Below are 12660 nucleotides of genomic sequence, written 5' to 3'. Positions count from 1 at the left end.
TTGCCATAATATGGACTTGGTCTTTTACCAAATAGGGCTGTCTTCTGTATACCACCTCTGCCTTGTCACAACACAATTGGTTGGCTCAAACGCATTAAGATGGAAAGAAATACCACAAATTATCTTTTAAAAAGGCTCAACTGTTAATTTAAATGAATTCCAGGTGACTACCTCATGAAGCTGCTTGAGAGATGGCCAAGAGTGTTCAAAGCTGTTATCAAGACAAAGGGTGGCTACTTTGAAGAATTTGTTTAACACTTTGTTGTCACGGGTTTCGTAGGTTAGAGACCAAGACGCAGCGGGAAAATGTACACTCATCTTCTTTTATTTGGTGATGAAGGAAAACACATATAACGTATACAAAAAACACAAACTAACTTGACAGTCTTGTCAGGCAAACAGCTAAACAAGAACAATCTCCCACAAAACCCCATGAAAAACACATACCTATTTATAGGACCTTCAATCAGAGGCAACGATAACCAGCTGCCTCCAATTGAAGGTCCAACCCCAATAAACTAAACATAGAACTACAAAAAACTAGAATGAACATAGAAATATACTACCATAGAACAATGACTAACAAACCCCGGACTAATAAATCAAATACCCCTCTATATAAACACATACACAAAACACACCCTGAACCACATAAAACAAACACCCCCTGCCACGTCCTGACCAAACTACAAGAACAAATAACCCCTTTACTGGTCAGGACGTGACATTTGTTGGTTACTACATGATTCCATATGTATTATTTCAACAATGTAGAAAATAGTAAAAATAAAAAAATACCTTGAAAGAGTAGGTGTGTCCAAACATTTGACTGGTACTGTATGTGTTATAGAAATTGTTGCGCAACCTTAGAAGACAACATTCACTGTATCCATACATTTCTTGTGTCTCGTTGGTACAATCAACAGGGAGGAAACAGTAGTTCACCTCCCCACAGGGGCCAATTACAGTATCAGGCCATTTTGCGGTGGGAGACTGCTTTTCTTTTCCTTTTCACTTCCTCGCCTGTCAAAACTTGAATCCAATAAAGTGTCTTCAACAAATGAACAGCTCTTTGAATTACTTTCTCGCAATCCTGAGAATAAAGAAAAGTGGGCAATCGAGAGAAACATTCTGACCGCATGAGTGATGTAGCGGGGAAAAAAAGGGTGGGTAAACAGCGTTTACGCCAGAGACTTATAAACGTGTAGGCTAACCTTTAGGGTACTTGTTGTGGCATGAAGCTATAAGTGGGGAGTTTGAAGGTGTACCGGAGGTGGTATTGTTGGAAGTTTAGGCCAGAAGAAAAACAATTTGGTACATAAATTGTACGGGCCTTAGTTTGCTCGGTGTGCTTTATGGGGCGGCTGTGGTGCAGTCACACTTCAATACACCATTTTCAGCTGACTTTGGTATTAGAACTGTCTGGTCAATTCGGGTGAAGTATCGGTCCAGAAATGCAGTCATTTAGCTACCTTGCAATTTGGCACAGAACAGCTTAGAACTAAACTCTTCCCACTGATGCCTAATAATACCATCCATCGATCCATACAACCATTCTAACCACCTCTTCTTGGCACAGATGTTTGGCAATGATAGGTGTTGTCCAGTAAGGTTCCTGTGGTGTTTGCCCCAGTTTGTGGCCATACAGATGGCTATATAGTACAGCGCAGTGGCCCAGTGGTGTGTTGGTTGGCTGTGTTTGGTTCACTGAGGTGCTATGGGTCCACACCGGCCCTGGCTTAGCCTCCAGCCATGAGTCCTTACGAGGCTTGACAGCGTGTTTACTTTGGACGCCATTTCCTAGAAGTTTCTGCATGGTTTGGCGCTCACTAACAGTTGATGGCCGGCCTCTTTATTGAATTAGTTCTGTGTCAGAGCGTGAGAGAGAGAGAGGGAGAGAGATAGACAGAGAGAGACGGAGTGGCTTTTGTCCTCTATCGATATTCACCTAAACCCCTTTCCCTACTCTCTCTCCTACTGAGAGGGTCATGAATTGATGTTCCACACTCTGACACTAACCCTAACACAAACAGAGTGTACCATTCAGGGGGTTATACATTGTGGTCGCACACAAACAGAAGTGGGGGAAACTGGATGGATGTGTCGAGATCCTATTGAATCTCTGCTTTATTCTATTGAGAAGCTTCTCTTTTGGATGTGTTGTACATGTATCGCTTTTGGGCAAATATCACATACTGACCTTGTTCTGTATAGAGAAGCGTACTCATACAGCGAAACAACCCGTGCTTCAACCAGTGATAGCATGTCTTCCTTGACCCATTGACCAAGCAAGAAAAGACACACAAACTCACATACGGTACTCTCCCACGCTACCAACTAAAGCACACCCACACCCCGCATCCTCCCACTTCTTCAAAGAGAATACAAATGGCTTCTTCAATCCCAACACTTTGAAGCACGGAGGTCCTCGCAGCCATTATTCAACTGGAGCGTGGGTAACCCCATTCTGAATGAACTAACCTTGATCACATGCTAGTTGTAGGACGCTGGCACTCTAAGCCAAGATTTCAGATGCTCTTTAACCTGTCATCTATGACGGATCCGGAAGCCTCAGGAGCACTATGTCACTACTGTAACAGATATGGAAACCAGACGTAGGATAATCCCCCAGTTAGCACTTTACATCCCCATTATACTAATCTCAATCCAGAACCCATTCAGATTAGATCAGTAAAATGATAATGCTCCGTCCATCGCTCATAAAGATTAGTCATCACACTGATAATCCCAAATCAAAGCCAAATAGTTATTTATCGGTTATAGGGTGGCGATATATGTGCTGATGGATAAGTAATGCAGGCTTTTATGGTATATAGTTCATGTTAATCACTACCTAGATATCAGCGTCTGTAAAATGGCGTCTTGGGAGACCAGTATACAGTATTCCTCGGTCATTGATTGTGGCCTGAGGGAGGAAAAACAGTGAAGAGAAAAGACACTGAGATCGATATTAGGCCACAATGTTTATTCAGTAGTGTTGTTTCAACGTATAGGTACAATACTGTCTGCTTTTGTAAGACAAAAAAAAAAATGCCAGTCATTATCATCATCCTCCTGGTGTAATGTACGAACCTCCTTATTCTCTCCGAGAGAGCAAGTACATTTCCAAATGGTAGGCACTTTGAAGGTTTAAAACATTGGTGAATATACATTTGTATATATAATATATCTTTTCATATACTAATAAGCAATTGGACTCAATGGTCAGAGCTCTAATAGAAATACAAATATATTTTTTTAAAACAAAGAAAGATATGTGGCCATAATGGGAATATGTATAGTGATGGTGAGAATACCGTCTTTGGGTTTTGTTTATGCAGTTCAGTACCTTCCTTTCTATGATAAACTGAGAGGGGGGGGGGTGCAGGTAGAGGGCAGAAGCTGGAGGGTATAGCAGAGTGGGGAGGGAGGAGGAAGGGTTGCATGGAGGACGATGGCCTCAGGTGGGTGGTAGGAGTTCAGAGTTCACAACGTTTATTTCACATTACTGTACAGCTCAACATCTCAAAGGAAACTTCACTATCTGTTGTACCTTTCTCGTCATTGCAGGTTCATGCAGAGGTGGCCGTTTTAATGACAAAGGGTGACGGCAACAACAGGTTGCCGTGATGTACCGTTCTTGGTATATGTTTTGTTCTTGGTAACCAACCTCACACTGTCTGATAATCGCTCTCAGGAAAGCTCTTCCCCGGTAAACAGAGCAATTTTGCGGACCAGCACCTGTATTGGGATTATCTCAAATCGAGATGCATTGACTGACCACAACACTTGAAGCTTTAGAAAAAGGATCCAAAGTTCCATTTCACTCTAACAACTGGTACTGAACTACTGGGAACATCGCCGTGATCCGCACAGAGCTGACTCATTTCAATGGGCAGCTGGTGCGTGTCCAGTAGTACATAACGGGCCGTCAAAAAGGATCTCCTGACTAAACCATCGACACGGGGAGACAAAAACACTGGGCGCGCTGGCAACACAGCGGAGTGAGAAAAGGGGGAGGGGCCGACAGGTCCATTGGCTCTGGTCCAATCTGATTACCATGAGGAGATGGACAGAGTGGTGGGGGTGAGAGGGGGAGGTGGTACAGGCAAAGTAAACCAGGGGGAAATATTGGGGGGGGGGGGGGTGGAAGGGAGCCAACGCCCCTGAGCCAAATTTAACCCCAAATATACTAAACACTCAGAGCTTAACGAGACCAGCAGAGGAGCAATGCAGTGAATGTGCAATATGAAAAGTCGTATGCAATTAAATAAAATGAAATAAACATCCACAAGACATACTGTAAAGTAGATCTTATATCTTTTTCTTGAGCCCCTGCCACATCTTAACTTTTAAAGACCAATTCCCGATTATTAAACACGTATGCTGTATAAGAAATGGTTTTGACCGAGAGAAACATTGAAAGAAAACAAAACAAGACAAACAAAAATTAAATTAAATGCTCACTTTCCACTAGATGGGTTTGAGAGCAAAAAGAATAAACATTGTAACCTGAAGGGAGAACATTTACATTGACCGTTATCAGCGTTAATATGAAGACGAAAGAACTTCATGAAAACTACAAAGGCATTTTTTTTTTTTTACATCTGAGAAAAAAAAGATAAATTAATGAAATACACATTTTAGAGATCAATGTCAGACATGCTAGGACAAAAATGAAAAAATTTTTTGAAGTAGGATTGATACAGAATAATTATGTTCAATTATTTCCACTTTTAAAAATATTCTTTACAAATACATACTGCTACAGTTAAATAGTAGTCAGTGACTAAAAACAGCTCCTTTGACAGAAGACAGATGGAATCAGTTTTTCTCACCTTTGCAGATTGTGATTTTTGTTTAGTTTTTTTCAGCCTTTTCAAATAATACACAAAATGTTTAAATACACTGAGATTTGCCAGAAAATAAGCAATGCTTGGCTTTTCATTTAAAAAAAGAAGAAAGATAATGTCTTAATTACAATACTCTATGCAAAAGCTTTCCTTTATGTATTTTTTCCTCAATAAATGTTTAACTTTTTTTGATGTTGTTGTATTTTAACAGCTTTTGTCGTTGTCATGGACTGCCATAAACTGTCACTGTGATTTGTCAATCTTCTCGCGAGGGGGCGGGGCTTTAGGCATAAAACTCCTTGGTTGGGGCCTTCTGATATGCTGCCCCAGAGGGTTTCCTCTCTCCCAGGTCGTAGCTGCCCTCGTCCTTCTTCCTCATGCGGTAAACCAAGAGGAGGATGAGGAAGATGGCAAAGAGGAAGCCAATAACTCCGCCCGCAATGACAGCTGTGGACAGAGAGCAGGAGAGATCAGAGGTTAGAGGTCAAAGGATATTCAGAGGACACTGAAGCTTACAGCATCTAGAGAGGGAACTTTGAATGCACTGTACCCTTTCGTAAGCAATCTACCTGTCAAGCTACTCGATATTACTCCCAGATCTTCCCCTTTTTTCTTGTGTGCTAATTCTTTACATAGGCTTTTGTAATTTTCCCATTGATACTTGTATGAGGCTTCTTTATAGTCCTTAATCTGTTTTAGGGCTCTCATGACGAAACAATCTCCCCTCTGCTTCAGTTTTATTTCCACATCTTGGACTGGCCCCTCGGCCCCATGGGTAAAAAGAAACCTGCCACTCTTCCAGCAAATTACCCTCCTGGAAACCGTGCAGTGCCTCGGTGTGGGGTGGATAAATGTACACGAAATGACGACAATTAGAGTTCTGGGAGCCATGGGGGACAGGAAGAGGAAAATTAGAGGTATAGAGGACGGGAGGAGGTTAGCTAGCCACGTCTGTTTGCACAGTGGGCTGGGCCCTTCTGGTCTCTGGGTTTTACATTGTGTTAATCCACAGTATTTACAGCCTTGTCAAGGCCAGGGTTTCAGTGGATGTGGCCAACGTGACAGTAGTTGAAAACAAATGAAAAGAGTAGTATACCTAGCAGACGGACTTTGAAAAGTCAGGGCCTCACATGTCTACAGGGTAGATCATTTGAGACATTTTGAAATACACTAGTTAGACAAATATTCAAGTTTGGATGTAACTTTTAGAAATTGCAAACTTTGGAATAAACATAAAAATCCAAATGAGCAAAGGAAACTAACTAGATGGATGTTTTGTGGGATACACACTACATGACCAAAAGTATGTGGGACACCTGCTCGTCGAACATCTCATTCCAAAATCATGGTCAATAATATGGAGATGGTCCCACCTTTGCTGTGATAACAGCCTCCACATACTTCTGGGAAGGCTTTCCACTAGATGTTGGAACATTGCTGCGAGGACTTACTTCCATTCAGCTACAAGAGCATTAGTGAGGTCGGGCACTGATGTTGGGCGATTAGGCCTGGCTCGCAGTCGCATTTCCAATTCATCCTAAAGGTGTTCGATGAGGTTGAGGTCAGGGATTTGTGCACGCCAGTCAAGTTCTTCCACATTGATCTCGACAAACTATTTCTTTATGGACCTCGCTTTGTGCATGGGGGCATTGTCATGCTGAAACAGGAAAGGGCCTTTCCCAAACTGTTGCCACAAAGATGGAAGCACAGAATTGTCTATAATGTAATTGTATGCTGTAGCGTTAAGATTTTCCTTCACTGGAACTAAGGGGCCAGCCTGTGTCATGAAAAACAGCCCCAGACCATTATTCCTCCTCCACCAAATTTTATGCATTGGGGCATGTAGTGTTCTCCTGGTATCCGCTAAACCCAGATTCATCCGTCGGACTGCCAGATGGTGAAGCGGGGTTCATCACTCCAGAGAATGCATTTCCACTGCTCCAGAGTCCAATGGTGGTGAGCTTTACACTACTCCAGCCGAGGCTTGGCAATGCTCATGGTGATCTCAGGCTTGTGTGCGGCTGCTCGGCCATGGAAACCCTTTTCATGAAGCTCCCGACGAACATTTCTTGTACTGACGTTGCTTCCAGAGGCAGTTTGGAACTCGGTAGTGAGTGTTGCAACCGAGGACAGATGACTTTTATGTGCTTCAGCACTCGGCGGTCCCGTTCTGTGAGCTTGTGGGCTACCACTTTGCGGCTGAGCCGTTGTTGCTCCTAGACGTTTCCACTTTACAATAACAGCACTTACAGTTGACCAGTGCAGCTTTAGGAGGGCAGAAATTTGATGAACTGACTTGTTGGAAAGGTGGCATCCTATGACTGTGCCACGTTGAAAGTCACTGAGCTCTTAAGAACGGGCCATTCTACTGCCAATGTTTGTCTATGGAGATTGCATGGCGGTGTGCTTGATTTTATACACCTGTCAGCAACAGGTGTGTCTGAATTAGCCAAATCCACTCATTTAAAGGGATATCCACATACTTTTGACCATGTAGTGTATTTCCAGCACAACTATATTGACGTCCTAACTCATCCTCATCCATTTCACTTCTTCACAGGAACTAACAGACGGACGTCACAACAAAGCAGAACTAAAGTACCAATCCATTTGTAGCACACTACATGTGTATCTCTGACACTGAAGGGAAAACTGCATCAGTGACTGTGATTTCCAGTCAGATAATTTCCCTAGTTTGCATTTCGTTAGAAGGGAATTAAACAGTAAATTGTAGCAAACCGCGTTATGAACTCTGGAAGGTCCCACTGAGGGGTAATTTAGTTTGTATATTAAACTGGTTATTTTCTGAAGCTGTAGAGAGCTTAGAGAGCTTGACAGACGTTGGGAGAAATCCCCCTTAGATGTGCGTTACTGCACCATTACTACCCAGAACCATTAACAGCATGATTAAGGAATGATCAGGAAATAAACTAAATGTATAACATCAATGTTAAAACGATTGTATAATAGATGATTAGATGTCCCTTTGCAGAGCATACATGAAGTTGCTGCACAAGTGCCTAAAGATAAAGATGTAGCGAAGATGCAGCCATCTAAATGTGCCTGACATCAAGCAGACACGTTTTGGCGTCGATCCAAGCATGGCACCTGACCTACTTCATAATCAAAGACGTAATCAAGAGCTCAATGAAGAATTCAAACGGCAGTCCAGTAACCTGACAGTAGCTAGGTTTCCATCCAATTGGAGGCAGATTTTTTTGTGAATATTCAAAAATCTGCATTAAAAACAAAATGCGCATTTTCCCACCAGAGACGTTTTTCCATCAAATGTACTGTGAGTGATGACGTAATGCACATAAAAACAACTTTTGCGGTTAAATTCCAATGTTCTGAATAAAAAAGAAAGAGAACTCTACTTATGGTGTTGTCACAAAAACAATTGTGTTATATAGCGAATGTGCTCACTCTGGTCTTGGCAAATGCCCTCTAGCCAACAGCACGCAGATACAGTGTGGATAGACTACCTACAGTGCCTTCAGAATGTATTCAAACCCCTTGACTTATTCCACATTTTGTCATGTTACAGCCTGTTTTCAAAAGGGATTAAATAAAAACAATTCTTAGCCATCTACACACAATACCCCAAAATGCCAAAGTAAAAACATGTTTTTTATTTATTTTAGCAAATATCTCATTTACATAAGTATTCACACCCCTGAGTCAATACTTTGTAGAAGCACCTTTTTCTGCGATTAGAGCTGTGAGTCTTTCTGGGTAAGTCTCTAAGAGCTTTCCACACCTGGATTGGTCTTATTTATATTCATATTTGTACATTATTATTTCAAAAATTATTCAAGCTCTGTCAAGTTGCCATTTTCAAGTCTTGACATAGATTTTTAAGCCAAATTAAGTCAAAACTAACTAGGCCATTCAGGAACATTTAATGTTGTCTTGATAAGCAACTCCAGTGGATATTTGGCCTTGTATTTTAGGTTATTGTATTCCTAAAAGGTGAATTTGTCTCCCAGTGTCTGTTGGAAAGTACTGAGTATACTACTTTTATAAAAACCAGCTTCAGTTAGCTTCACATTCTAGCTCAGGCTTCATCCGTACTATGACTCTAGCTGGCTTGTCATACGTGGCTAGGATTTTGTGCTTTGCTCTATTCCGTTTTTTTATCTTAACAAACTCCCTTGCTGATGACAAGCATACCCATAACATGAAGCAGCCACCACCATGCTTGAAAATATGAAGAGTGGTACTCGGTGATGTGTTAGATTTTCCCCAAACATAAAGCTTTTTATTCAGACAAAGTTGATTTCTTAGCAAAATTTGCAGTTTTACTTTAGTGCCCTATTGCAAACAGGATCCATGTTTTGGAATAAGTGTTATTCGGCATTGGAAAACCTCCCTGGTCTTTGTGGTTGAATGTGTGTTTGAAATTCACTGCTTGAGTGAGTGACCTTACAGATAATTGTATATGTGGGGTACAGAGATGAGGTAGATATTCAAAAATCATGTTAAACACTATTATTGCACACAGAGTGAGTCCATGTAACGTATTATGTGACTTGTTGAGCAAATGTTTACTCCTGAACTTATTTAGGCTTGCCATAATGAAGAGATGTATTACTTGATTCAAGACATTTCAGATCAAAAACATTCTATGAATTTGTAAAAAATTCTGAAAACATAATTCCACTTTGACATTATGGGGTATTGTGTGTAGGCCAGTGACACACAACACCTCTATTTAATCAATTTTAAATTCAACTAAATGGGGAAAAAGTAAAGGGGCTGTGAAAACAAAAAAATATTTGTCAAACAGCAGCCAAGTATCGACCGTCACGTCACCAGAATAAGACCCTCGATATATATTCGAAAATAGCATAAAGTTTAAGTACTTTAGGCGCATAAAAAGGTTAGATGGAAACCTGGTTTGTTGTATAAGAAATTCAACCTAATTTCCTATTTAATAGCTCACAACTCATAATCAACCTCTAGTCTATCACAAACAGTAGTCTAGTGTAGATGTGTAGACACAGGTGCAAGGACTGCATCCTGTGTCCACTGTCCAAACCACCAAACCCCAGTGTGGTTTCGGTACATACCTGCCAGCACCTCTGTTCTCTGGAAGAGGTTTTCCGAGCGCACTTCGATGGGCTCCAGGGGGGAGCTGGGGACGCCGGTGGTGCTGGTGATCTGGTTCTTACGCTCGTCCTCTGTGACGGGTACAGGGGGCTGGGAGGAGAGAATGAAAGAGTTACAGATTGAGGGATACAGGTTCCGTACCACTTGACCATGTGTACGCACAGTGCCAAGTGGTGGAATAAGGGAACTGCTCGTCAAGAGTAGAATGTTGAAAATGTCATAATAAGTAATCATTCAAAAAAAAATGTCATTGTATTTACATTTGACCACATCAGTGCATTTGTTACGATAACAATCCATCACTTGTTAAATCAGAGGCACGTGTGAAAGTGATACTATTGTTGAAACACTTTAAAAGTCTAAGATAATGGGAAATCGAATGAGAGGCTAATCTTGCTCTGTTGGAAGATTCAGCACACGCGGCGTTTCGCAGAGATTGCATTTTTAGAGACGTGCTATCCACCCTTGGGTTTTTGGCTGCGGGGACTTATTCAGCAGGAGCTTGCCAATCGGCATCTTTCAGCCCTCGACGAGCCAATGTTTTGGATGCAATCCTCAGCAAAACAAAAGTACAATCTCCATACACCATCACACAACAGGTTGAAGTCAGGGGGGATTTCTTTACCATCGATGGGTTCCAAAATAGAAACGGAGCAATAGAGGGCACCCACGTGGCCATAAAAGCACCGTCCCAAATCGAGCTCAACTCTGTGAAACAGAAAAGGCTTCCACTCTTAATATGCAGTTGATAGGTTATGTGATGCGCAAAAGACGCTGCTGAATGTGGTGGCAAGGCGGCCAGGCGGTACGCACGACTCCTTCATTCGACACAACAGCAAAAATGTCGGTCTATACGCCTACAGGAGGGCGCTGTTAATGATGGGGGGCTTCTTGGTGAGTATAAAAGCAAATAATTGTCCTAATGGTCGTCTCTCCAAATAAAACCTTTTGGTTGTACTCAATCTCTGACATTAGACTGGCACCTTTATTTCAGTTTAGAAACTTTTTTTGGGGGGGGGGTTGCTTTTTTTTGGTTGCGACGTTGTATTTCATGGCACGGCATTGTATACTCCCCACAGGCTTTAAAGGTGTGACATTTTGACCATATTAGGTTAATTAGGGTTGTTTCGAAATGCAAATAGCCAAGGTCGTATTGCTAACATCCATCCCTAGTCTCTTCAGATCCGTAATGATTGAAGGGGCTAGGAGAACAGGAAAGGGACCACTATTGATAACAAACCTGTGTCCTTGACTTGGTTTACGGGAAGTGACTGCCCCTTACCTAGGAAATAATCCCCCAATACACCATGGTGGTTCCATGAGTTGATAGTGTTCCAAAATGTGAGATTATGGCTGTTGGTTCAGTAATCCAGCATAATGCATAATGTACAACATCAGGGGTCTAGTTGACTACTTGATCCTTATTGATCCTAGAATTCCAGCATTGGGGTCAATGCATGTTCAACTATTATTTGGCGTGGTGAATTGAAAGGCCCTCAAAGAAAATAGCAGGCCATTTCCAACCTGTTAATTGTACAAAGGAATATCTAAAATATGCAGCAGATAAGGACTGGTCATAGGGCAGTTCGGGCAAACGCTCAATGGGCTGGTCCATCTTTAGCTTAGTGGGCCGGTTTAAATAGTCTGGTGAATGGGTTGGTTGTCATGCTCCCTCACCTCTGTTCGGACTGGCTTCCTGGGCGCTTGCCTTGGCAGGTCTTCTCTGGGCGTGTCTGTCTCCACTCTGGGAGTGAAGTCTTTGGTGGAGTCCTGGGTTGGTTCTGCTTTGGGCACAATGTACAGCGTGCTCACGGTCACCGCCTCCTCGATCACCTCCTCACCAATGCCTGCAGAGCAAGATCAAGAGATAGCACTGTTTGTACTACTTCACCGGAACTCAATTACCGGTTTAATGTCTGTTGAAGACGAAGGTTGTTTTGAGTCTGAAGTTTAGTGAAATCCTGCTTTTCAAAGGAACTTTTTAGAAAAACGTTACATTCGCATTCCTAATTCAATCACAACAGACAAAAGCCACGTCCTGATATTCTCGAATGGGATCAGGTGAAGATAAAGTGAGGTAAAAACAGAGTTCGCTACAGTTATCAAAGCACTTTCTTACAGCCTGCTTTGCTTTTGCCATACGCCTGTTGTTAAACGTTTTGTAAAAGGTGCTTCAATACCTAAGTAAAAACCCAGTTCTACAGACATGCCTATTCTGGGTGAAAGACACAGTGTACAGCAGTGACTGTTTGCCTGCCTCCCTGTGCGTGTCGACCCAGTTGAAGGCTACGGTGACCAGACTCTTACCTGATCCTGACCCCGAGTTAAAGTCGTCGTCGTCCTCAGGGTAGTAATCCCCGGACCCTGTGTCGTCAATGAAAAGTTCATCCACTTCGGAGGACGACTTGGCCGCGTCCGCTATCTGAAAGGGGAGAACAACAGAAACATAAGACTAAGTGTTGGGTATTTCGACTGTTCTGAGACCACTTTTCAGTGTGCGAGTCCGACATAACTTTCCTGTAGTCACCACTTTTGTCTTGGAAACACTTCTAGCGTTGAACACATTTATGCATACTACGGTCTCACCTTTGGTAAAAGGCACTGAGTTTCATTGAAAAGTGAACACCAACGCTCTTCTCACTGGACTCAAAGCCGTAGGTGACACAAAAAAAAGAGTTGCCTTGGTAGTTTCGGA

The 12660-nt window shown here is 42.3% G+C and overlaps 1 protein-coding gene across 1 annotated transcript in view; it reads right to left on the bottom strand.

Annotated features, from left to right (window-relative positions):
* Positions 1-2971: 2971 nt before the first annotated feature.
* The window catches only part of LOC115175994 (syndecan-2-A-like), a 33276-nt gene continuing 23587 nt past the window's right edge, over positions 2972-12660 (bottom strand). The window contains exons 2-5 of the mRNA XM_029735703.1: positions 12273-12387; positions 11643-11812; positions 9926-10055; positions 2972-5300 (exon numbers count right to left, since the gene is read on the bottom strand). Coding sequence (XP_029591563.1) covers positions 5137-5300; positions 9926-10055; positions 11643-11812; positions 12273-12387 — 579 coding nt within the window. The 3' untranslated portion in view covers positions 2972-5136. The remainder of the gene's footprint in view (positions 5301-9925; positions 10056-11642; positions 11813-12272; positions 12388-12660) is intronic.

This window comes from Salmo trutta, chromosome 36 (genome assembly GCF_901001165.1).
Source record: "Salmo trutta chromosome 36, fSalTru1.1, whole genome shotgun sequence".
Lineage (NCBI taxonomy): Eukaryota > Metazoa > Chordata > Actinopteri > Salmoniformes > Salmonidae > Salmo > Salmo trutta.
The sequence above is the reverse complement of the archived record's forward strand: the minus strand, read 5'-3'. Positions and strand labels throughout refer to the sequence as shown.